This window comes from Pelodiscus sinensis, chromosome 3, assembly GCF_052426305.1.
Source record: "Pelodiscus sinensis isolate ZL-2025 chromosome 3, ASM5242630v1, whole genome shotgun sequence".
Lineage (NCBI taxonomy): Eukaryota > Metazoa > Chordata > Testudines > Trionychidae > Pelodiscus > Pelodiscus sinensis.
Genome location: NC_143054.1, coordinates 130,102,805 through 130,128,848, shown reverse-complemented (window position 1 = coordinate 130,128,848; position 26,044 = coordinate 130,102,805). Strand labels below are relative to the sequence as shown.

The 26,044-nt window shown below is 39.0% G+C and overlaps 1 protein-coding gene across 1 annotated transcript in view; it reads right to left on the bottom strand.

Annotated features, from left to right (window-relative positions):
• The window catches only part of RYR2 (ryanodine receptor 2), a 646,972-nt gene that overhangs the window by 266,929 nt on the left and 353,999 nt on the right, over positions 1–26,044 (bottom strand). Inside the window, exons 24-25 of the mRNA XM_089777369.1 lie at positions 20,137–20,240; positions 13,225–13,308 (exon numbers count right to left, since the gene is read on the bottom strand). Of these exons, the coding sequence (XP_089633495.1) occupies positions 13,225–13,308; positions 20,137–20,240 (188 nt within the window). The remainder of the gene's footprint in view (positions 1–13,224; positions 13,309–20,136; positions 20,241–26,044) is intronic.

The following is a 26,044-nucleotide window of genomic DNA, read 5'->3' as shown; positions in this document are numbered from 1 at the left end:
CAAAAGATATAAAAGGGCTGAAATGTCTGAGTCTTCATTCTACATTTTTATTTCATGTTAATATTCTCATTGGTGAACTGGCTATGAATGTATCAGCAGTCACTCGTTCTCCACAATATGGCTACCTGCAGGTCATTCCACCAGTAGGAGGTAACCCATTCAATAAGATGCAGCACAGCAGAACTAGATCAGAGTATCATTTTGTTAAGACCTTCTTTCATAGGGAGTCTGTTAAACTGAACAGCCAGTTAAACAGAGGAAAAAAAGGACTGATGAAGAGATAAGGGGAGAGGGGGGATTGGTGGTGTGTTGGTTTTTTGTTTTTTGATTCTTTGCTTTTTGTTGTTGATTTGTTTTTGCTATGAATGCAGATAAAACATGCACCATTTTGATCACAAAGGTATGTTTCTCTGTTAGAAAAAACATTTCTGCTTTCACAGAAATTACATTAAAGATCTGTCAACTGACAGGATAAAATAATTAAAATATTGAATTCAGACAGCTTGCCTAATATTGGTATTTTCTTGTATTTCCCTTGTCTAGAAAGCGAGAACACAATATGAATGTACCTTTTTTTATCCTAAAGTGCGCTGAAAATATTAATTAAATCTCACAATATCCTTCTGAGATACCTACTTTATAATTCACTTAAGTATAACAATTGAGTATTATAAAGGAAAGAAGCCCACAATTTTACAAAGAGACTCCTAAGCCATAATATTAACAGTTATTTAAAAAAAAAAAACAGCTTCTTGTTCAATTTACCGACCACAATCTGTAGCTACTTTTATAAACTGTGCTTGTAAAATGATGTAAAGCAATAGCTTGGAACTCAAATGTCTTAAATTTTGCAACTTTACTACTTTAATGTTGCATTAACACTAATCTATTTTCCCCTCCACCTTCCATTTTCGAGCCTCCTTTACTTCTGCTGTCTGAAGTCTTATTTTTTCAGACTTCTTTCCTCTGAGCTCCTGTTTGATGCTGGAATATCAATTACAGAACCCTTTGAAAACAGAGGCTTGTAATGAAAACATCACACATTCTGAACAAGTTTATAGAAGACATAAATAGTATCATGATGATAGTAAAAAAAATGCAAAATGTCCTAATCAATTTTCTGTCCAACTATAAATATACTCTTTTAATAACCTAGCAGCAGCTCATTCTCCACAGTTACCAAAATGGAATTATTTAGTTAATTATCTTTGTCTGGCAACTGTAGCAATCATATCTAAATCACTGGCTTCTGTCAATCAATTTGTATTCATGAGATCAATTTGTAGACTCACATTTAATTGTTCTACACACAGATCAGCTTCTCAGCTTGAGAAGAGATGCTACAGAGCATTTTAAAATTCCTGTTTGGGGGGGAATTCCCAATCAGATTATACCACATTAACATGGAAAATTTTATACTAGAAATAAAAAAATCAAGTCACTCTAAGTAACTGACTTCTGAAATGCAGAGAAATTGTGGTTCTTGTATCTGTGTTAACAAAAAAAAAGTGAAAATCAGGAGCATGTCCAAAATCTCTGATAAATATACTAATTTTTTAAAAGTAAATTTGATTCAGGGCACTAGACTAGGCAGAGCTGGCCCACAACATTTTGGCACCTGAGCTGGGGAGCTCAAATGATGCCCCCATGTCCTCTCGCTTGGGCCAAAACTTTGAAAGGTCTCAATTCACTGGGTCCTAGTGGCACCCCTGCCACAGTCTGGCACCTGAGGCGGCCACCTCAGTTCGCCTCATGGTAAAACCATCCCTGAGACTAGAAGACCCTCCAGTCCTCTGATTCTATGATGTATCTATTTCAAACCTTTCAGACATTATTGGCAAGATAATGGATAACGAATAACTGTTTCAGACGGTTATTTACATTCAGCTGCTGCATTGCTGGTAGACCCATGTATCCACAGGAAATATTTTGTAGAATTGGGGCCTTATACAGAATATTATTTTCATCAGCAGTGGGGAAACTTTTTTGGGTTAAGATCCACTAAGCCACAGAGATATCAGTCAGGAGCCACACAAAAGTGAGACTCAAAAAAGCCAAAAACAAACCAAAAAAAACCCATACCACACATTCACACGCGCACACAAAAATTGTTTTGGTATGATGTTCTTTTGGTTTTTTTTCCATTTAGAATTTTAATGTGATGGCTGAATTGGCTCTCTGAAACAGGATTCCCCTTCCCTCAGGTCCCACATGCCTCCTTAACAGTTAACTGTTAACTGTTAAATAGGCATTGCTGGCAGCATATGGCTCCAATCTGCCACACGCTGTTCCCTGCTGCAGCCAGCCTATTCAGGCAAGAGGAATGGGAAGAGAAGCTGGCCTGCTGCAGCCTTCCCCTTCCTCTCAAAAGATGCCCCACGCAGGAATGGAATTCAGGAGCTTCCCTTCCCTCCCACACTGGTCCTACCCACATCCTCTCCTCTTCACTCTGGTCCTGCACACTTCCTGACCAGCAAAAGGAGTTTTGCTGGCAGCCTCTGCAATTGGCAGAGGCTGGAAAGCAGCTGCAGCCTCTTTTCCACTGCCACCTCCTGAAATGCCACAGGGCGCCACCATTTGGAGCTTCTCCCTCCCACCAGATCTCCTGCACGCACCTCTCCCACATGCAGGAAAGGACCCGGAAGTATCAAGACATACTGCAGGGGAGGCTGCAGGAAGTTTTTAAAGCAACCCTCGGGATTCCCCTTAGGTGTTTCACAATCGCTGGACACCCCTCCTTCCTGCAAGTGCTGGATGAAATCCCGCAGGCCAGAGGTAACCCACCCCTGAGTGTTATGTCGTGGTGAGTTTCACAGCATAGGAAGAAATCAGTGGAAAGGCAGAGAGCTGGAGTAGGTGCTAGTGTCCATTTTATTGCATAGCACAGAACTCACTAGAACAAGCCCAGACTAGCTGGGCTGACCCCAGTGACCTACTCAGTTACCATAACAACAAGATCTATATCTACAACCCAATATACAACACTGATATACAGGTTTGCACACATATTCATGCATGTCTATGTGAGCATGTGTGTTTAAATTTTTATCCATAGATCTCAGATTCCTTTACAATAGTAGAAAGCACACTCATTTTGTAGATAAGTCGTTGTATTAGTCTTTTTACATATAGGAATTGTATAAGTCTTTTAACTTTGTATCAAGTCTTTTCATGTCTTACAAAAACTTTGTATTAGCCTTATAATATAATCTTCTTATAATGCTTTATATTGTAGAAACTTTGTATTAAGTCCTTTCATAATTCGTATTGTCTTTTCATATTGTAGAAATTTTGTGTTAAGTTTTTTTATAATACAGAAACTTTGTATAAGTCTTGGTATAATATTATAATCCTTAAGACATTTTCTTTACCTTAATTATTCTTACTAGGAGTAGACTAGATCTCTCCCCTTTGACCTGAATGTGGCACTGCTGAATGAATGAGGCCTGGAACACAAGTGCCTCCGAGAATGAACAGCTATAACAGTTGAAAAGGGGAAGAACAGTAGTCAAGCCCAAGGACACTAAAACCTGTAAAGTGGGCTCCCTGTGAAAAGATCAGTCATACTGATGGCCTGGGGAGTCAGAAGCAAGCACCTTCTTTTGAAGCAAATTTAAAAACCCTCTTTGAAGAAGATGAATGTGGCAGCATTGAGGACAATATTCAGAAGGCGGCACTACAGATGACTGACACAGCTAGAGTGCATAGATTTGCATGAGAGGAAAGCTACTCTTAATGTAGAGTGTCTTGCAGGGCAGGGAACCCTGGGTCTGATCTTGTCAACATTGGAGTATTGATCTGGATCTGCAGAAGCCTGGCTCCACTCCTCCCCCATCTATTTCACCTGGCCAATGAAGTTAAGGGAAGCAACAAGTTGGTAACAACAAGACGAAGTGTGTGTGTATGAGTTCATGAGTGTAGTATATCATATGCATGATACAGTGCTGATTGACATATATATATATATTACCAATAAATGTGGCATTTTGCCTTATCCCTCTGAAAAAGATCCCATTCAGTTAAGTACAACAATTTTCATATGTGTTCATTTTTTTTTTAAATTGTATCCTTTGGTATATATGGTTGAGACAATTTTCTTCCACTATTTGATCTGAGGAAGTGGGTCTGGCCCACGAAAGCTCATCACCTAATAAACCATTTTGTTAGTCTTTAAAGTGCTACATAGTCCTGTTTTTTGTTTCAACAATTTTACAGTAACTTTAGTTCTTTAGGAGTCCTTTCTTTGTACATTCACACATGAAGGGTACATGCCATCTACACGGCAATAAAAAAAATGGCATTGAATCTCAGAGTCCAAGTAAATTACTTGGGCTCATGAGGCTAGTGATGCGGAGCCAAAACTGCAGTGGCAATATTTGGGCTCCAGAGGGAACCTAGCTTCTGAGACCCACCCACCTTGTGGGATTTCCCAACCTGGGCTCCAGCCAGAGCACCTTCATATCTATACCACAATTTTTAGCTCTGCAGACCAAGCCCCACAATCCCACCTCAGCTAACCCCCGTCAGTCACAGATGTTGTCTTTTATTGCAGTGTAGACATAGCCCAAGGAGGCCAACTTGAACAAAGTTAATTTACTATTTGTAGTTCTTCAAATGTTGTTTCTACACATTCACAGAGGAAGACTCAAGTGTGACCTTATTTAAATGGTCCATTGGCAGATATATCATCCCTGGATAAAAGTATTGAAATACCAAGAATTGGTTGTACTGCAAGTGTGAATAACCATACAAAAATGACATATTTAATGTAGGGAGGAAAAGGTAGAGAGAAGGATGGAGAGAAACAAAAGGAAGCAGAACAGAAAAAGTGAAAATCGTAAAAACACTAAACCAGAAGGGACCTTGAAAAGTAATCTAATCCAGTCACCTGCATTCATGGCAGGACTAAACCATCCTTGATAAGTTTCTGTCTATCCTGCCCTTAAAAATCTCAATGCAGCTTACAACTTCCCTAGGCTTAATTACTCTGATAAAGTTTTTCCTAATGTTCAACCTAAACTTCCCTTGCTGCAGTTAAAGTCCATTGCTTCTTATCCTATCCTCAGAGGAATGTGGAGACAGAAATTATTAAACAAATTAAAAGAACAGACAAGATAGGGAAAGAGATACCTCTGCTACTTTCGGCTCAGAGGTATTCATGACCTCACAGTCCACTACATGGACTGCCAGTGAACTATGATATTCATGCAGCATGAAAAGCAACCATTAAGTAGCTAGAAAATACCTACCTAGATTCAGTTTTTTATAAAATCTTTAGAAGAATAAGATGTTCTCTTAAAGATTAATGCAATGGTAGTTAACTATGTACAAGTTAAATTTCAAGAGTTTTTTGTTTTATTCGGTTGTATTTATATGTTTTATACTTATTTTCTGATCTAAAATATGTAAAGATGTAAATACAAACATTGTAAGTGCAATATACTGGCAGCATATTGTTAATTTATTTTCTGAGTATTTAACCTGCCTTTAGCCACATAAAAATAAATAGTATTCAAGTCAATTTAATTTCTGTGCATTTAACCTGCCTTTAGTCATATAAAAATAAATAGTATTCAAGTCATTTTCTCACCAAAAAAAGTTGATTGTCGATTATGAGGAAAAATGTTATGCATATCAGTAAAAAATACGTATAGCTAACGACACAATTTTCCTCTCTTTTAGTGGTAACTGGGAGCTTTAGCATGAATCAAGTTTAATGGAGCTGGAAAGTCATTATAGTGCAAATGATATAAGGCAAACATAAGCAGTTTATGTCCAACTTCAATGGATGTTAGCTATAAACTCCATTTCTAAATCTGCTATTCAAGCGCTCAGAACAAATGGGAAAATCTCAGTTGACTGCACAGAGAAATATTAAGAATGTGTTGTGGCATGAGCATGTCTTTAGAAGCTGACAAGGGAGTGAGGTTTATAAAGAATATATTTCCTGTTGTCTTTCCTTTTAATTTGTCCTTGTCTTTTGTCATGTAGAGGACAAGGCACCTTTCACTCGTGTTTCAACAATAAAGTCTCACTGATGACAGAATGGCTATGGAAAACGTACAATATCTGAGATTATTAAATACGGAGGCTATTTAATAGTGTACATGATTTATATATTTTATAGGTTTACCCACATTTTAGGAAAACTGATGACGATTATTCTCAGTGAGCAATATTTAAAGAACACATGTTGCGCTAAAAATGAACATTCAAAATAAGTCTGTATTAATATTCATCACTGTTTAACAAAATGTCAGCATGAATAATATTCATGTCATTGAATCACCACATGTTGATGTGTATTTTCTGACCTCTTCCTAAACACCAATGTCAGGACATCTTCTGCTTCCCAGCATCTCCAAAGAAGGGAACTCTTCTGCACCTCCTGTGACTACTGTCTACCAGATTGGACTTGATTAATAAGCAGGCATTTGGGATAACAGATTCACCAAGCAATGCTTTGTGGAGGCTCCCCAACACATGTGACAATGCACACAACATTCACCACAGAAGACCAAAGACAAATGACTTAATTTTATTTCAACAAGAAAAAAAAAGAGGTGGTTGATCATCTATTTTGCCGTTTTCTGTAACTACTCAGAAAATAGATACGCTACCCTTTTAAAATAAAAATAATTGCACAGATATTTACAAAACCTATTAAACAGTTTTTATAAGTCTTGAGGTTAGACTAGCTCTGTATGAAAGAATAGAAGACAATGTTTCAGGAGCATAAATTATCTACTTACTCCTGAAACATGAGACTGCATTGGTATGTCATTACTGATGCTGCCCTCCAATAGTAACATCAGAGCGGGAAAATCAGAAAATATGGGATTCAAATTCTGGCCCTCAAATTGATTTTAATGGGGGTGTAAATGATAGTATGGATCTACCATATTAATGAGTAAAATCTGCCTTCTGATATGCATACACTTGTGTGTCATAAGAATTGTGCTGATCTCATAAAAGAGTGATATTGTCCTTCCTCACAAGTAGTTAGGCAATATATGGAGTCTTGGGGGGGATCTTTCTATTAGGAAGAATATTTTCTGATAGGTCAGATATTTCTTTGGTGTAATCCTGTTATTTACAAAGAATTTACATAAAGTCCTGTCTTCCTGAACCCAACAAGAACAAACCAGAGGCAGTTTCCTCACTCACCGTTTCCAAGCCTGCCTTTCCAGTGAGTATTCTGCTCAAAATAAGTCCTCTTGGTTAGTTAGTTCACAGAGCCACTCCCACTCTGCTTTTTCTTCCTTTCCCCTTGTCTCCACATTTCTGACACACATGCACCTCTCTATCAATCATTAGCCCAATCCCTGTAACTACACTATTTCTCAGGGAAATCCCTCTGATATTCCCTTAGTTTGTTCTTTATTCAGGCCTTTTCTGTGGCCCAACATTTTCCAATGGGACTTCTAACTATTTTAACTATCCCACTTAGGGTTGCTGGGTACCCAGTTTTCAACTAGAAAGACAGCTCACAAGAGGACCTGTACAGTACCCAGTCAGATGTATCAACTGGACACCACAAGTCCAGTTATCACAAGTGGGAGAGAGGCAATGAATCATCAACTCGTCTCTTCTGGTCAGGCAGACTCCAAGTTAGGCACTGCAACTCCCAGCCCAGCCTTAGACCAGAAGGAGCCTTGCTATGTAGGAGGGGTCAGGTGAAAAGCAGCAAACAAGGGACAGGGCAGAGGGGAAGAAGCATCAATACCCACTAGCAGTACAATACATTATTTAATTATACCTTTGATTCATGCAGCATCTTCCATTCAAGGGACTCAAAACTGTTTTCTAACCATTAATGTAAGCTCACAAACACCACTGAGAGCTAAGTGATTCGTATTTAGGCAGTTTTACAAAGGGGAATATTAAAGCACAGAGAGTTAAGTAGCTGTTTTACAGAATGGCTTGACCACACTTATCTCAAATGAAGTCAATAGGAGCTTCTTGGTGCTCAGTACTTCTATGAAAAAGGTTATAAACAACTTCCTCAGATGCATGCAGGATTTCTGTGACAACCAGCAACAGAACTCATCCCTCTTGCCTCGCAAGTCTTATGCTTTGGCAATAAGACAATTATTCCAGTGTAGAATCTCATGGTACCATCTACATGTTTTGTCAGTCTTTAAGTGCTACCTGACCATTTGTTGTTTGCTAATTAATGGTTCTTATCTGCCTCTTTTGACTATCCAGCCTTTAGGTACTTAGAAACTATTTGTTTTTCCTATTACATTCCAGTTCGGCTTTCCCCTTGATATTTTTTACCCACTGCCTCTTCTTGCCCCTTCCCTCCCATCTTTTCCTTCTTCCACCCCCACCCCTTTTCCCCTACTTATTTTGGTCCTGGATATCCAACACTCTGGTCATCTGAAGAAGTGGGCTATTCCCATGAAAGCTCATGACACCATCTACATGTTTTGTTAGTGTTTAAAGTGCCACCAGACTATTTGTTGGTTTTTTTAAGTTTATATTATACAGACTAACTTGGCTACCCCCGAATCTTCTTCCTATTTCTATTACCTTTGAGGCTACAAAGCTATGTGTGAGGAATGGGAACACTGATGATGATCACCCATATCCCTAACTCAGTCTAAAAATCTTAGAAACATACAGTGAGATACTTTAACAACATGCAGTGACTTTGGAATTATTGAGAAAATAAAATAGGAAATAGGTAACTACCAAGTGAAAAAGTATTAACTTTCAAAAAAATAATCATTCATATTTGTAGTCGCATGGCCACAAATGAAGGCACATTTGACCCTGAAAGATGATAAGATGGGAAAAATACCCCCAAAATAAACAAGTTACAATAACATTTGTTACACAAACTGTTGAGAGAGCTCCAGCATCTAACAGAAAATCACTATAGCATATCAAATTATTACAATTTTCCTTTGACTTCAGTTAGCCATTCTTGCCTTTTGGCTATTTTGTGAGAATCCACCTACCTTCAGGCATAGATTAGAACCTATCAGAACATACACTGAGAACCTAACCAACTTAAATTGATCATAATATGAAACACCACCATCACCCTCCTGTCCAGAATAATTATGAGGTAAAAGTATGTGGGAAAGAATTATATATGGCCACTTGAGTTTAATTTTCTTTGAGCCTCACAGCAGTATCTTGATATTTTGTCATTAGTAGTCAAAAGAACAAAATGTTACACTAACATAGGTTAAACTTCTCTACTCTGGCACGATGTTAGTTAGCTGGATGTCCAGTTATCATGCGTGTAGCCAAGTTTCCCACGGTCCCCAAAAGTTTGTTTATGGTCACCAATCCTGGCTCTTGGTGTTCTGTGCAGTTATTTAGCATTAATTTACCCCTAAATGTTTTCTAAGAGCCTCATAAGCAGTGGAAGTGTTAGTAATGCTGTTAGACAATATTGACTGATCATGGTCTGGCAAATTCTCAGGTCCCGAGGGTGCCAGACTAGAAAGGTTCAACCTATATTACATCTCAGTAGCCATAACACTTACAGAGGTCATGTTAACATTAATAATACTGTACCACTGATCTATTGAATGAGTCTAGTCATGAAGTAAGGTAGAAAAAACAAAACCAGAAGATTCTTGAGGTACAAATGAGTAGAAAACAAAACAATCATTAAAAATGGGTCAAACTATGTTCAGACATATGCATATGTCACAATAAAACTATTTCTGCTGTTAATATCACTTATTACTGAGCTAATGGGCTTGCCGAGGTATAAATGAAAACAATTTCCCAAAGTGATCTCAACAGAAATTTTAAATGCATGCCTGAGGGAAGAGTTTGACCCAGTATGATAAAAAATCCATTTTTATTTTGAGCTACCTTTGATTTACATATAAGATACAATCAACCAGCTGGTTTGTATTTGTACGATGGAGAACTCAGTTATTTCCTTAATCAACATGCAAAATACATACCAGAAAACCTGTAATAGATAGCTTCCACTGAAGTCAAGGGCAGTATCCAGGCTCTATATTTTGAAATTACATTTTCAAGCTTGCAAGCACACAGAGCAATCTATAAGTATGTGAAAGTTCCCTGAGGAGTAACAAGCAAGTCTGACTGTTCCCAATTTAGAGATCAGTCCTAAAAGGTCTGTGTATTGTCAACTCTCAGTTAATTCAATAGACAGTAGGGACATTTTGGCAACTACAAGACTGGGGACAAAAAGATTTCAGTCAAAATGTCAAATGGATCATTTTTAAAAGTTGGGAACATGGATCCTTTTAGGAAGAAAAATACTATGTAATATGCATTATATGGTCTGGAGAGGAGACTCAGTTCATCAGTGAAGTGACCTCTTTAGCTAAAATGCAAAGATTAAATATAAATCTTATATCCTCAGAATGTGAAGATTTATTTTCTCTAACTCATTTTAAGAATACTTTAATCAAAATGTTTATATATTAGTCACACAGAAAGAGAAGTAATTTGGAAAAAAATGCAAGAATTGTGTCCAAATGAGGAGATGAATATTTAGGATGCATACATTATACTGTACAGGAAATCCTTCTTTTGAAGAACATGTGTATATGAAGATGAAGTAATATTAGAAAAGTTATATTAAAGAGGTCCTAAATGACTCCACAGGCCAGGTCTCTTCACCTCACACTCATGCAAGCAACTTCAGTGAGACTACTATATGGTACGCAGGATTTGGCACAAATGATCCAACTTCTGAATCCCTTGTCATTTCTTTGAATATAATTTTGCATATCTCAGGATTTCTCTATATGAGGAGTCATTTCAGAACTGCTATTCATGATTAATTGCGCATGTGGATATTTTAATCCCTGATTCCACTTTCTTGATTAAACCAATTTTGACTAAGGCCCATTTATGGAATAAGGGTGCCTTCACAGAGTGAATCAGAAATTGTTAATCCATTTTAAATTCACACCTAACTTTATTCCACATTAATTTACATGACTAGACAAATTCTTAAGCAGACCTCTCCCTGAAATCAAAGGAAGTTTTGAATCGGTAAGGTCAAAGCCCTCAAATACTGTAGAATGAATGGCTGGTAATAACTTAGGTTGAATGTGAAAGTTACGATACAGATGAAAGAAAATTCTGAAAACTTCTGTCATGCAATCTTTTACACAATCATTGTATATAGAAAAATACAATCAAACTGGCTTTCCCATTCCACTGTGTATGACCACACCATTGTTAGATGATTGAGCCAACCAAGCAGGGTCTAAGAAATGCTAGTATTCCACTACATAGAAGAAAACTTTATTAAATCACATTATGGTAACTGAAGAAATGCACTAATCCTGCTTCCACATAAACTTGATTCACAAAAACTAGCAAACAAAATTAACATTGAAATATTGCAGGTCACTAAAGTTACAGAGAAAACATTATTTCTTCACTGGATGAAAGGATCTTACATCTGGAAAACAGTATGGCTACATCTAGACTGCCCCATTTTGTGCAAAAGAATATGCAAATAAAGCAAAGCAGTGACTATCACCATGCCTCATTTGCATACTTAATGAGCCACCATTTTGTGCAAGGGGCTTTTGTGCAAAAAGGAATAATCTACACTGATCCTTTTTGCACAAAACCTCCCTCTTGTGCAAGAGCCATTCTTCCTGAAAAAAAGTGGCAGAACTGCTCTTGAGCAAGAGGGGGGTTTTGCACAAAAGCCTCATGTGCAAAAATGGAGGCTCAGTCACTATTTTTCCTCATTTGCATATTCTCTTGTGCAAGAGGGAGCAGTCTAGACGTAGCCTACAGGTTTAGCAAAAGCCTAGGTATACTGAATTCACAAGTGTTACCAAGTTTTGTCAGCATCACCGAGCACAGCATATGTAATATTTCCTGTGATAGACCACGAGCTTTCCATTAGAGTGGCCACTTTTTCCCAGTAATAAATTGAATCCAAACTGCAAGTGACTATTTGGAGTGGGTTCAGTGTTGTCTTCATAGAGGGATTCTCCTTGTTCCGAGTTAATATTTGAGGTAGTAAGAATTGGATCATGTTATACACATCTATGTTCTATACTCCAGAAACACAATTAAAAGGAATATAAAAGAAATGTCAGAGTTCCAAAACAAAAAGACCACAACCAAAAAGTCACCATGTTCTGAAACCTGTTGGCTTCAACTAGTGGTTTTTGTGGTATGGTGCCTTCATCTTAAAATTATGGTACTGCAGTAATCATAAAACCTTTAAAAACATCCTCAACAGGTGAATGAATCTTCATATCCGGTTAGGTTATCTTAAATCAACCATTCCAAGCTATGGTAGCATGATTTTTCCAATGTGGTTCAAGTCTCAGCTTTATACAGATTTTCACACATTCAGAATAATCAATATTACATCTATGTCTAATCATATTTAATTGGCAATTTTTTTCTCCTCATACGCTATCAGTGAACCCCACCAATTATGCATTTCTCTTCTTGTGCTCCTAACTCCTTAGGTGCTTTTCATAAGTCCCACTCAGAATGACTACAATATGTGCTCCATCTATAAAGAAGACCAGGAACCACTGATCAACTGCAAACAGCTTCTCTATTCATTACAATATTTACTGTTTGTCTAAACACCAGATCTTAGTTGGTCACAAAAATTATAGATATATTTATGTATGTATCTGAGGGAATTTGGAAAAACACCTAATGAGATAGAAGCACAAGACCCAAGAAAGTCATGGGAAGATAACTGGTAACATAAACATGCATGACATATACGCAGATGAATGATATGTTTGGGTCCATGTTTTATTCACTTACTTTTTGGACACCAAATACAAATTCAAAGTAGATGAAGAAGGATTGTAATAAAAACAACAAATGGTCTCACTTTATAGACTAACAAAACATGTAGATGGTATCACGAGCTTTCGTGGGCACAGCCCACTTCTTCATTTGTTAGTCTATAAAGTGCTACCAGACCATTTGTTGTTTTTTTCTGTAACAGACTAACTCAGCTACCCCCTGAAGGACTGTAATATATTTCCAACTCAAAAAGCTGAAGATTACAGTCAGAATATCACTAGGTACATGCTGACTCCTGTGGCTACAACCTCGTGTTTTCTCTTTTCCCTCTTCCCACCCACCTTCTCTCACTCACCTGTACACTTATTAGAACTCAGTCTCCTCAACTCTTCATAATAAACAAAAACAAAAACTCTAAAAACCAAAACAAAAACCAAACTAAACTAAAATGGATATGTCTGAATTTTGACTTACTTCTTAGGAAGTTTCAGTTTTTTCACTTTTTCTTCAGCATATTCATCAGCAATTCCAACATGACAACCTAAAGCCAACAGGGTTCTGAAAGGCAAAATCAGAGATAACCTGTCAATTTTATATATTGGTTTCTGTTATCAGATAGACACAACAGGACCCTTATGTCAAATTAGACCTATAGGAACTACATCATAACATTCCTTCATGATGTAAAAATTCTTACCACACTTCTTTTGAGGTATTTGCCATACACTTTTTTGTCCTACTGGAAAAAAGTACAAGGACACTAACTAGATTATTTAATATGTTAGATCAGACTTGTGATTAGAATAGAGTAATGGGGTAAAAATGTCAAATATCTCAAACTAAGATAGTTGAGTGAAAAAAAAGTGTATTAAGACTAAAATAAATTATATTGGTCAAGTACATTTCTGTGTCCATACGTGTTCCAGAGAAGTATCCTCAAGTAAGCAGAGCAGATACTAAGTACGCTCTTTGAATTAAATACATATAATACACACATCTGTATAATGACTCTGAATGGATTAGCACTGCCTTCTGAATTTTTTTAATATACAATCTAAAAATCATGATTATAAACTTATTCTTTTTATTTTTTTCTGCTTTTTCAGACAATTAGCAACTCTTATTTTCCTCCAAGAATTCATGAGACATAGGCTTCACTCCAAAAAGGAGGATTATAAGTGATTTCCTGCAGGTTTTATCAATATTGCTCCTTTGGCAGGCCAAAGAAATTGATGGAAGAATGAACAAAGTGTTCCTTTCTCCTTTAAGACAGAGCACACTACCGCCGCTGTGATCTCAGACTCCAGTCAATCCAAACAGCTCACTGATACTCTATTTTTCCCTTTCTCTTTCTTTAAGTGCTACTTACATTTTGGCTTAATACACACACACACACACACACACACACACACACAAATCACTTCTCCCAGACACACACACACACACACAAATCTCTTCTCCCAGTCAATATCAGAAAATGTCATATGTCTTCTTTAAAATGTGATTCTTTTAGGAAGATTTCAGACATTTTAATTGTCAACCAGTGGGCCTATCTGTGCTGGACAATATTTTAGATATCAGATGAGTGCCAGAGCCTACTTTTTCCTGTGTCAGAGTTACAAATTAGTGCATTAGTGAGGTGGCTGGATATGTTTTTAATTCTGTTAAAACTATAGATGGTGTACGAGTTCTCAAGTTTCAATACAGATCAGAACTTACTTCAAATAGGAAGGTGCTTTCATCAACCAAATTTGGTTAGGGTTGATTAAAAGAGAGACCCAAGAGAGATACAATTTGGATTTAAGATTCCAATTTTCCTATCATTCAAAGTGGCTGGGATGGAGCTGATGCTTGTTATAACATTCTTGATTTTACTTTCTGGTGTATACTGCTGCTCAGATTTTATGCAATCCCTATTTATTTCTCCTTGAGGATGAAATGTATGATTCAAATGATTCTTAAATGTTATTTTTCTGCTGTATGTAAAATGAATGGTATTATCTATTATAAACCCAAACTTTGTAATGAATATTTTAAATAAGGAATTAAGTTTGTTAATCTACTTTTAAAACTCTCAGTCACAAATTCTTACTACATTTCTCTCTAAAAACAATTATAAAAAAGGAAAGCTATGCTTAGAAATAGAACTAATTTATACTATTTTCAGTTGATTGATGCACAATACAAAACTAGATGATGAACTGAATTATTTACCACTGACCCTTAGAGAAAAGACATTTAATCCAAGACAAGAGGCTCAGTCTTCCACATTGCCTCCCTCTTGCAAATGCAAAAATATTCTGACATTGCACAGATAACTCTTTGATAGTTGAAGATTTACTTGTCAGTCACTAATAAAGTATTTTTCATCATGTATAAATGTGTATATTAGATAAGAAGCTCAATCCTTTAATCATGTACCCTCAATAAGAGAAAGAAAGTGAAAAGTAGACACTAAGACCCAAATTCTTCATTTCATTAAAGCCACCAACTGCAGATTCTCATTGGAGAATGCCCCATATAGAGATCATCTGCTGGCTTGCAGCAGCTGTTTATTGGCCTTTTATGCCAGCTCTCCCAACCATCACCAATGAAAAGAAAGGGGAAGTGTGTCATGGCAAAGAGGTGGCACTGGAAACTTGAATTTTGCTGTACCAAATCCTCCCTGGTATAACAGAACTTACATGAGCAGAGTAAATTAGACCAGTAGCCTTCCTGCTCTAATTTACATCCAGACCAAATGCACTCAATCAGGAAAACAACAAGTGCGGAAAGCGGGGTAAGTGGGCACTTAAGTCAGACTGTAATCATCGTTACATTTACAATTCAAATAGACCCTTTGAAATCAGTTGGCCCTCTCAGAGGCTTAGGTGCTATGACATGAAACCTAAGTACACATTTTATTTGTACAATTTAAGTGACAACTCATTCTTGAATTTTGACATTTAATAGTGTATATTATTTTTTACTTCATATTTGTGCAAGTGCACCATAATACTATCAAGCTTACAAACAGAAATGTAATGAAAAGATGTGGCAGATAATATGACTCCAGATTTTTTTGATTTCTGTATCTCTGATCTAGTAAGGCTGGCAGAAAACTGTCAGCAAACCAACACAAAAATTAATTAAAGTTCAGAGCTATTCTTCAAACTGTGAGAGCTTTTTTCAAATTTTGAACACTATGTTGCAATATGTGAATAATATGACATTGTTGTATTACAGAGTATAAGGGTTTTTTGTTTGTTTTTTAAATATGTTTCCTTTCACTCTTTTCTTCACACTGAAGTTGACTACTAACAGATTTTAAGACTCAGTTAAAGGACTATTCATGCTTCATGAACAGTACCTACAGATTCAAATATCTACAGGGGACGACAATAGGAGTGAATTAATGCACTATTCTTCTTAACTAGCAGAAAACAAATGAGTCTGACACCCTCATTCTAACCCATAGTAGATAAATGTCTACAAGACAAAGTCACCATGATACAACACATCTAACTCTATGCTTAAGAAAGGTCCAGTATTAGAAAAGAAAGGCTTTTTGCAAACTGTAATCAGATGTATAAAGCTTCAGGGCAGGGTGACAGCTCTACAGTGGCCCTTCATTTGCTTAACTCACAGATTCTATATGTTATAGTGTAGTAAAAATATTACAGTGAAAACCAACAACTAATTCAATATAATATATAAATAAAATGACATGTTTGTCTTGGGGTCAGATTAAAAACCTCAAAGAGCCTTGGATTGTAAAAACATCAGGCTCCCATAAAAGACATGATGAGTATTTGACAGAACATGATTAGAGTACATTGAATGTTATGAGAGAGGATTGTTTTGTATGTTTTAAGAAACTGAGTCATAGTTCTGTAAAACCAGAAATTAATCTGCCCCAATACAAAAGAATGTACAGCTAACTGGAAGCTCCTTGCCAGAGAATGTTGTGAAGTCCAAGACTATAACAGGGTTCAAAAAGATCTAGAAACTTTCATGGAGGATAGGTCTGTCAACAGCTGCTAATATCCCTAGCCTTTGTTTGTCAGAAGCCGGGGATGAGTGGCAGGGGATGGATCACTTGATGCTTATGAGTTCTGTTCATTCCCTGGGGTACCTGGCATGGGTCTCTGTTGGAAGACAGTACACTGGGATATCCGGACCTTTGGCCAGACCCAGTACGGCTGTTTTTACGTGTCATCATCTTTTGTAGTTTCACAAACTGAACAGAGACTATTTTGGAAATCAAAATGATAGTGCTGACTGAAGCTCCCATGAACTGTTCTTGAAATTTTGCCACCTTGCAGAACAGAAAGTTGGGCCAATTTTCCCACATTGGATGGAGTTCATCTAATAAGTGGATACAGTCAAAACTGTCTTGACAGAAACAGTTTATTGTCAGTGCTCCTAGAAATGTTTCCAAAGAGCTATTTTTAACCAAGTATCAGGTATTTCCAAAAAACTAGCCAAGAGAGGCTGCTTCAAGCCCCCTAAAAGTTCATTGCACTTACACTACATGGATATGTCTAGACTACATGCCTTTGATGACTGAGGCATGTAAACTAGACATACTGACATAGTCAATGAATCAGGGATTTAAATATCCTCCGTTTCATTAGAATAAAAATGGCAGCCACATTGTGCCAGCTCAGTTGTTTGTCAGCACAAAGTGGAAGTCAAGACGGGGATTGGTCAGCAAGGAAAGCCTTTGCTTACTGATCTCTTATGCCTTGTGCAATGAGGTTTACAGGGTTGGTCGGCAAAGGCTTTCCTTGCTGACCAATCCCTGTCTCGACTGCCGCTTCGTGCCGACAAACACCTGAACCGGCACAACGCGGCAGCCATTTTTATTCAATGAAACGGGGGCTATTTAAATCCCTGCTTCATTGACTATGTCGGTACGTCTAATTTACATGCCTCGGTCGGCAGAGGCATGTAGTCTAGACCCATGGTCACCAACCCGTCGATCGCAATCGACTGGTCGATCGCGAGGCGTTCAGGCACCCTCACCCCCCATTTTCCCCCAACCCCCGAGAAGCCCCACTACCTACCTCTAGTGTAGTGCCAGCTTCCCGCGGGGTGGACGGAAGTCCTTTCTGAAGCCCACATGATTTCCGGGGATTCTGGAAGTGTGTGGGCTTCTCCCCTCCCACAGCTCTGTTGAGTGCTGGGGGAGGGGGCGTTGGCCCTGGAGGAGGAGTGCGGCGGCTTCCCTGTGCCGCCAGCGCTGGAAGGGTGAGTCGAGTGGGGGTTGGCCCTGAGGCTTGGCCCGGGGCAGACACCCGTGGGGGTTTGCCCGTGCTACGGGAGGGGAGGGAGGGGGGTTGGCCGGGCCAAGCCACAGGAGGGGTGGTTTGGCCCCGGGACAGGCGCCCGCAGGGGTTGGCTGCGCTGCGAATGGCCTGGCAGGGCTGAGCCGGGCCGCAGGAAGGGGGGTTTGGCCCCGGGGAAGGGGCCCACAGGGGTTGGCTGCACTCCGGGAGGGGAGGAGGGAGGGTTGGCCGCACCGGGCTGTACCGCAGGAGTGGGGGGTTGGCCCCGGGGCAAGCGCCCACGGGGGTTGGCCACACTGCGGGAGGGGAGGGGAGAGGAGGAAGAGGAGGAGAGGTGGTTGGCCAGGCTGGGCCACGCCTCGGAAGGGGGTTTGGCCCTAGGGCAGGTGCCCGAAGGGGTTGGCCACGCCGCGGGAGACAGGGTTTGGCCCTGAAGCAGGATCCCGTGTGGGTTTGGCCTCACTGCAGGGGGGGAAGGGGGTTGGCCCCAGGACAGGCACACGCGGGGTTTCCCTGAACCATAGGGGTGGGGTGGGGTGGGATGGGGGGGAGTCGGGCCCAGAGAAGGCACGTGCTGGCTTCCCTTGAGGCGGGGAGAATCCCGGGAGGAGGCAGATGCAGGGGTCTCTCTGCTGCCACTGGCACCCCGCCCCCTGTCCTCACTTCCCGCTCTCCACTCCCCAGAGCCCACTCCCCTGTCCGCAGCTACAGAACTCTGTCCCCATTCCTGTCCCCAGCTACAGAACTCTGTCCCCAGTCCGATCTCCAGTACCCAAACTCTGTCCCCACGGGCACTCTGTCCCCTGCTGCAGAACCCTGTCCTTTGACCTCCCAGCAACCTGTTCCCTCTCCCTGGCCCCCAGCCGCAGAACACTGTCCCCACAAAATATATAATTATAAATGCTTAATTTTAGATTTAAATGCATGAATAAAAAACAGACCATTTATTTCATAACTATAAACACATGATTTTAATTTTATATATTGCATAATTTAAAAATAAACTGTTTATCAGAGTGTGTAAGTAAGGGCTGGGGATAGCAAGAGATGGACAGGAGGAGAATAGAGAGGGCGGGGCTCCAAGGAAGGGGCGGGGTGGTAGATCTTCGCCTGTTCTGAGATTTAAAAAGTGATCTTGGGTGTAAAAAGGTTGGAGACCACTGGTCTAGACATACCCCATGATTGTACATTGAGTTACACTCTCATATTTTTCTCAGAGGAAAGAAGAAATATTTCCAGAAAAGTACCCCTTAAAATGCATGTTGATTCTGCAGTGTTATCTCTTTTCTAAATTAAGGTTACAAATAACAGGTATATGTTTAAAAGGAAAAACAAATTAAGAGAAGAGTGATAGAAGAAATTCATAAATATGCTTGTCACAGGGTTTTAATCACAGGTTTAGGAGAGAATTGTGAAGAGAGTCTCTGTTTAACATAATGGCAGCACCACAGTACAGATGGAGGATGAGTAATAGTGGCCAGCTGAAATATTCTAGCATTTCATGTTGGGGAGACTCTGTAAAATTCACACATGCATGCACTCATTGGCATAGAGGAGACAGGGGGCAAAAGTCCAGATAAAGAATGGTGAAATAAGACTTATCCAACTTTTCATGACCAGAAATCACTGTTGTTTATTAGGCAATACTATGCTTAATGAATGAGAACTAAACAACGTTAAAAATAAAGATTTCTTCCTACTTCTTTGAGGTACACTTCAGACCCACTTCCCACTTGTATACAGGAGAAACATCTCCTTGTTCTTTTATCATTATAAGAATGTCTTTGTATTGGTGTGATAACCTCAAACATATCAAAGCAGGCAGCACTAGTCAGTACTAATATGAAGTTGCTCTAAGGCAAGGAGATTATTATTCTTATAATGCATGGGAGAGTTTAAAATTCCCTGGAGACTGAGGAATGGACTTTCAAAACCACAAATTTTTAGCTAGTATGGCTCTTTCTAGTCTCAAATCAATTATACATCAACGTACCATAGTTGGTAACTTCTTTATTACCACTACAACCTTCACAGATTGGATTATCATTTCTGAAGCCACCGCTGCTTAGTTGTATGAAAAAGATTTGCAGGAAGACCAGAGATGGTAGAAACTTACTTGAGTGTCTCAAGTGACATTTGTAAATTATAATTTCGTTCCTGCTCTGGCAACTTGGAAAACTCTACCAAACACGGATGTTGTCTTTTGTTGTCATCTCTAACCTACGAGACAATAAGGGAGTGAGTTTCAAAAAAGGACTCTCAAAATTTAGGGCTGATTGTTAGCCTTACTGAAACAGAATATTTCTTTTATCCAAAAACAGCCCCAATTTTACAAGATAAAACATGAATCAGTTCAGGTAAGATTGGCAGAATTTGGCAATCAGTAAATAAAATAAATTCAAAATGTAACACATTTTAAACATGAGCAATAATACGTATTATTCATTAGTTCACAAAAGGTACACACAGAGCGACACTTAAATGTATTATTCAAAAGTAATCAAGACCTTGAGGATTGCGTAGAACTCAATATAATTTGACAGACTGAACCATAAAAACTTCAGGGGGTAGCTGAGTTAGTCTGTACAGGATAAACTTAAAAAAACGATAAATGGTCTGGTAGCACTTTATAGACTAACAAAATATGTAGATGGTATCATGAGCTTTCGTGGGCACAGCCCACTTCTTCAGATGATACAATCTACATGTTTTGTTAGTCTATAAAGTGCTACTAGAATATTTGTTGTTTTTTAAGTTGAACCATAAAAAGACAGTTAAAATATCATTTAGGAATTGCAGGTTCCTATTTTCAGTAGAGTGTGTGCAAATTTGTGTATCAGACTTGCATGGCCCAACTGACGTGCATAACACTGAAAAACTGTTTCACTCAAATAAGGATTTCAGTTAAGGCTAAACCTCCCTTTCTCTTAATTCAGTCAATCTGTGTTTCAGAAGACAACTAAAAGGCGACTAGCAATATACCAACAGACAGAAATTGGACAGTACGCAGAAAAGTACATTATTTATGCCAATCTTACATTATTGGTAGGTAGAGTTAAGAAGGGAGTCATTTACAAAACCCTTGGATTTCATCCAGTCATAGCTTTGGCAAAAATGGTCCTTTTAGGATGAAATTTTCTAGTCTTAGCTTCATTTTGACATCACCATCAATCAGGGAATGGAGCTTCAGAGTTGGTACAATGGACAGGGTGGCAGATGATGTGGGTACTATTCCCAGGTTTGTCACTGAATTGAGAAAGTAATAACCACTGTGGTGTCAGTTACACCATCCATAAATAGAATACAATACTTACCAGGGTGTTTCAAGGCTTGATTAATTAGCTTGCTTTGTAATTATTAGATAAAAGGTGCTGTGTAAGTGAAAAGTATGATAATTGCTGAACTGAAAGTACTTTAAAAAGAAATAGACTTCAAACATTTTTTCTCAAGACAGGCTAGACTGTGGGGGGAAATGGATGTGTGTGTTTCTTTGGAACTCATACGTTTGTTACTGAAACTTGAATTACCTTTGTTTATTGATAGATGCTACTCTCTTAAAATGGCAAAAGCACTCAGAGTTTAGGCCACCGATATGCATTGACATCAGGTTGAGAAGTAGGAGCATTGTATTATTTCAGAATAAATCCTCACATAATTAAGACAGTTTGCTCAAGTATTTTGGCAGAGAATGAAAGATTTTCCCTCAGGGTATGTCTACACTTGCAGCCTATTTCGGAATAGGGCTGCAAATGTAGGCATTCCTCCTGCAATGAGGTTTAACAGGTAGTTCGAAAAGGGCTTCATTTCGAACGCCCATTTCACTGCTGCGTGTAGACGCAGGCAGTTTTTCCGGGCTTATAAATTTCAAAAATGGCTCCCAGCTGGGAAGATGCAAATCAAGCACGGGATATTTAAATCCCGGTCTTGATTTGCAATTCCAAATGCCTACATTTGCAGCCCTATTCCGAAATAGGCTGCAAGTGTAGACATACCTTCAGTTATGAACAAGGCTTGTTAGTAAGAATGACACTTTTGGGTATGTCTACACTAGCCCCGTTGTTCGAACTAGGGAGGCTAATGTAGGCATAGAATCATAGAACCATAGAGCTGGAAGAAACCTCAGAAGGTCATCAAGTCCAGCTTCCTGCTCTAGGCAGGACGAATCCCAACTAAATCAACCCAGCCAGGGCTTTGTCAAGCCGAGACTTAAACACCTCTAGGGATGGAGACTCCACTACTTCCCTAGGTAACCCATTCCAGTGCTTCATCCTCCTCCTAGTGAAATAGTTTTTCCTAATATCCAACCTGGACCTCTCACACCACAACTTGAGACCACTGCTCCTTGTTCTACCATCTGTCACTACTGAGAACAGCCTCTCTCCATCCTCTTTGGAAGCTCCCTTTAGGAAGTTGAAGGCTGCTATCAAATCCCCTCTCACGCTTCACTTCTGCAGACTAAACAGACCCAACTCCCTCAGCCTCTCCTCATAAGTCATTTGCTCCAGCCCCCTAATCATTTTGGTAGCCCTCCGCTGAACCCTCTCCAATACATCCACATCCTTTTGTAGTCGGGGGCCCAGAACTGGACACAATACTCCAGATGTGGCCTCACCAGAGCCAAATGGAGGGGAATAATGACATCTCATTCCAGGAGGAGTAACAGTTAATTCGAACTAAGGACTTAGTTTGAATGCTGTTTCACTGCCGCATGTAGCCGCGGGCAGTTACTTCAGGCTAGTGGAATTTCAAAATGGCGACCAGACGGGAACATGCAAATAAAGCCTGGGATATTTAAATCCTGGGCTTCATTTGCAACTTTGAATGCCTACATTAGCCTCCCTAGTTCGAACTAGGGGGCTAGTGTAGACATACCCAATAATATTGTATCCAATAAGAAATCATTCATATTGTTTTAATGCACATTTTTAATTTATTATTTCCCCCAAGGGGATGAGAAAATGCTGTGGAGAGATTACTGTGATGTTCATAATATTAAGAATATTTATAAAGTCGATACTATACTTAGACAGCTACAAGCATGTAGGGGCCTGATCTCAGAGGCATAGTCTGGTCTCTTGATACCACTGGCACAATTGCCACTGACTTCCATGGGATCATGACCAGGCCGCTCATCTCCAGGTTATTTTAAATCTGTAAAGTAAGGATCGTGATACCTACCAACTGGTGCTCTTGTGAAGATAACTTCATTAATTATTTTAAATCAGTCAGAGCTTTTTGCTGCAAAGCAAAGAATTACACTAGTTGTTATTTAAAGCAACATTAATTTATTCTCGAAAGTGGATATTTTTTCACTTAATGGTAGTAGATTTTTGTTTGTTTGTTCATCCTAAGAAATGAACAATATCCCTCAATGAAGTAAATAGCCAACAGTGTACAATCTGTTCCCAACTCTTAGCCTGATCTGTTCTAAAATGCTGAATCTGCAGTAGTTATTAAAAAATAAGAACAACTCTAACAGATGTGTTGGTCCAGCATGTTGCATCAATTCAAGGAGTTTTTTCTTGAAATTTAATTTGTTTCTTAATGAAAAAAACCAGTAACATCATGACAACACAGAATCAAATACTACAGGATTTTTTAAACATCTTTGTGTACTTTAGCAGATGTACTAACAAGAAATTTGTTCTCTCAAATCTCTCATATGTTTATATATATATATATATATAAATATATATATATACACATAGTAAGTTATGGGTATCTATATGAAGAGAGAGAGCGAGAGAAAGAGAGAGAGAGAGAGTTATGGGTATCAGCTCACTATGTCCTATTTATCAATAAATGATCTGGCCACCATTTGCCATGGCACATACTTACTACGGCTTTTTCATATCCTCCACAACACCCTCTTAATATATTTATTCATTGTTTCTGACTGATATCTTTTCATTTTTCTGTCCAACTCCTTTATCAAGCTGAACTGAATAAAAAAAATTTGTTCTTACCCACAATTATTTCCAGTTTGAGAACAACTTATGCCTCCAGATCAGCGGCACAGCCATGGGTACACGCATGGCCCCACAGTATGCTAACATCTTTATGGCTGACCTAGAACAACGTTTCCTCAACTCCCATCCCCTTTCACCCCTTCTCTACCTACGGTACATTGATGACATCTTTATGATCTGGACGCATGGCCAAGAAACACTGGAGATATTCCACCGAGATTTCAACAACCTACACCCCACCATCAACCTCAGCCTGGACCATTCTACACGAGAGATCCACTTCCTGGACACCACAGTACAACTCAACAATGGAAAATTAGACACCACTCTCTACAGAAAACCCACCGACTCATACAGTTACCTACATGCTTCCAGCTCCCATCCAGAACACACCACACGATCCATCGTCTATAGCCAAGCCCTTCGATACAACCGCATCTGCTCTAATCCCACTGACAGAGACCAGAAGCTTCAGGATCTCTACCAAGCATTTATAAACCTCAACTACCCACCCGGAGAAATAAAAAAGCAAATTGAAAGAGCCAGACGAATACCTAGAAACCATCTACTTCAAGACAGACCCAAGAAAACCAACAATAGAACACCACTTGTCATCACCTACAACCCCCAACTTAAACCTGTCCAACACATTATCAATAAACTACAGCCTATACTGGAACAGGATACCATACTCCAAGAGGCTCTGGGAGACAGACCCATAGTCTCCTATAGACAACCACCTAACCTCAAGATGATTCTTACCAACAACCACAGGACATACCACACTAATACCAACCCTGGTACCTTCCCTTGCAACAAACCCCGTTGCCAGCTTTGTCCACATATTCATTCTGCCGATACCATTATTGGACCTAACCAAGTGAGTTATAAGATCAAGAACACATATTCCTGCGCATCCAGAAATATAATCTATGCTATCATGTGCCGAAATTGTCCGTCTGCTATGTACATTGGACAAACATCTCAGACACTTCGCCAAAGGATTAATGCCCACAAAACAGATATCAGACAAGATCACAAAGAAAAAACAGTTTCTTGCCATTTTAACCAGAAAGGACACTCTCTCAATGACTTAACCACCTGCATTCTGCTACAAAGACATTTTACATCTGCACTTGAAAGGGAATCCTCTGAACTGTCATTCATGTTAAAATTCGACACTCTCCAAAAAGGAATGAACAAACACTCAAGCTATCTTACCCATTACCAAGATAGCTTCCCCAATTATCACCTCTAATACCATTAACTCACAAACATCCCACTCTCCCCACCTCTAATATCATCAATTCACAGACACTTACCTTCCTTCCTCCGCCCCCCCCCCCCCCGCTTTCCCCTCCTGTTCTGAAATGTGATTTGTCCTTTTCATATGTGTTCATTTTTTTTAATTGTATCCTTTGGTATATATGGTTGTGACTATTTTCTTCCACTATTTGATCTGAGGAAGTGGGTCTGGCCCACGAAAGCTCATCATCTAATAAACCATCTTGTTAGTCTTTAAAGTGCTACATTGTCCTGCATTTTGTTTCAGACTAACACGGCTACACTTCTATCACTGAATAAAACAGGTTATTTATTATTTTTAACATGAGCAGATGCCATAGGGAATATTTCTCAGCTTAGATGGATCGCAAAATCATTGGACACAGTCTGTGCTGTTGGCAATAGAGAACACCTTTTCAATGTATACTGTAACTTTCAATTTCATAATTCGCTCAAGGTTTATAAGGATTTACAGGGGAAAAGGACTTAATGCAGTCTCTAATGGGAGTTCTTGCTTCACTCATCAAGGATCACAACTTCTTTCCCCCCCCCCCCATCCTAGACTTTCAATATGTTTATTTTGCTTCAAGATTCTTCTGCTCTACAAGCTGTAAATATTGATTATAAGATTGTATGTTCAAAATATGTTTCTAGCTTGTACATATTTGTTTCTTTTTTGAAGATGACATAAAATCCTTTACATATTCAATGTGTTGCTCTCCTCTGGACTTTCTTCAATTTGTCCAAATCTTTCCCCAAGTTCGGTACCCA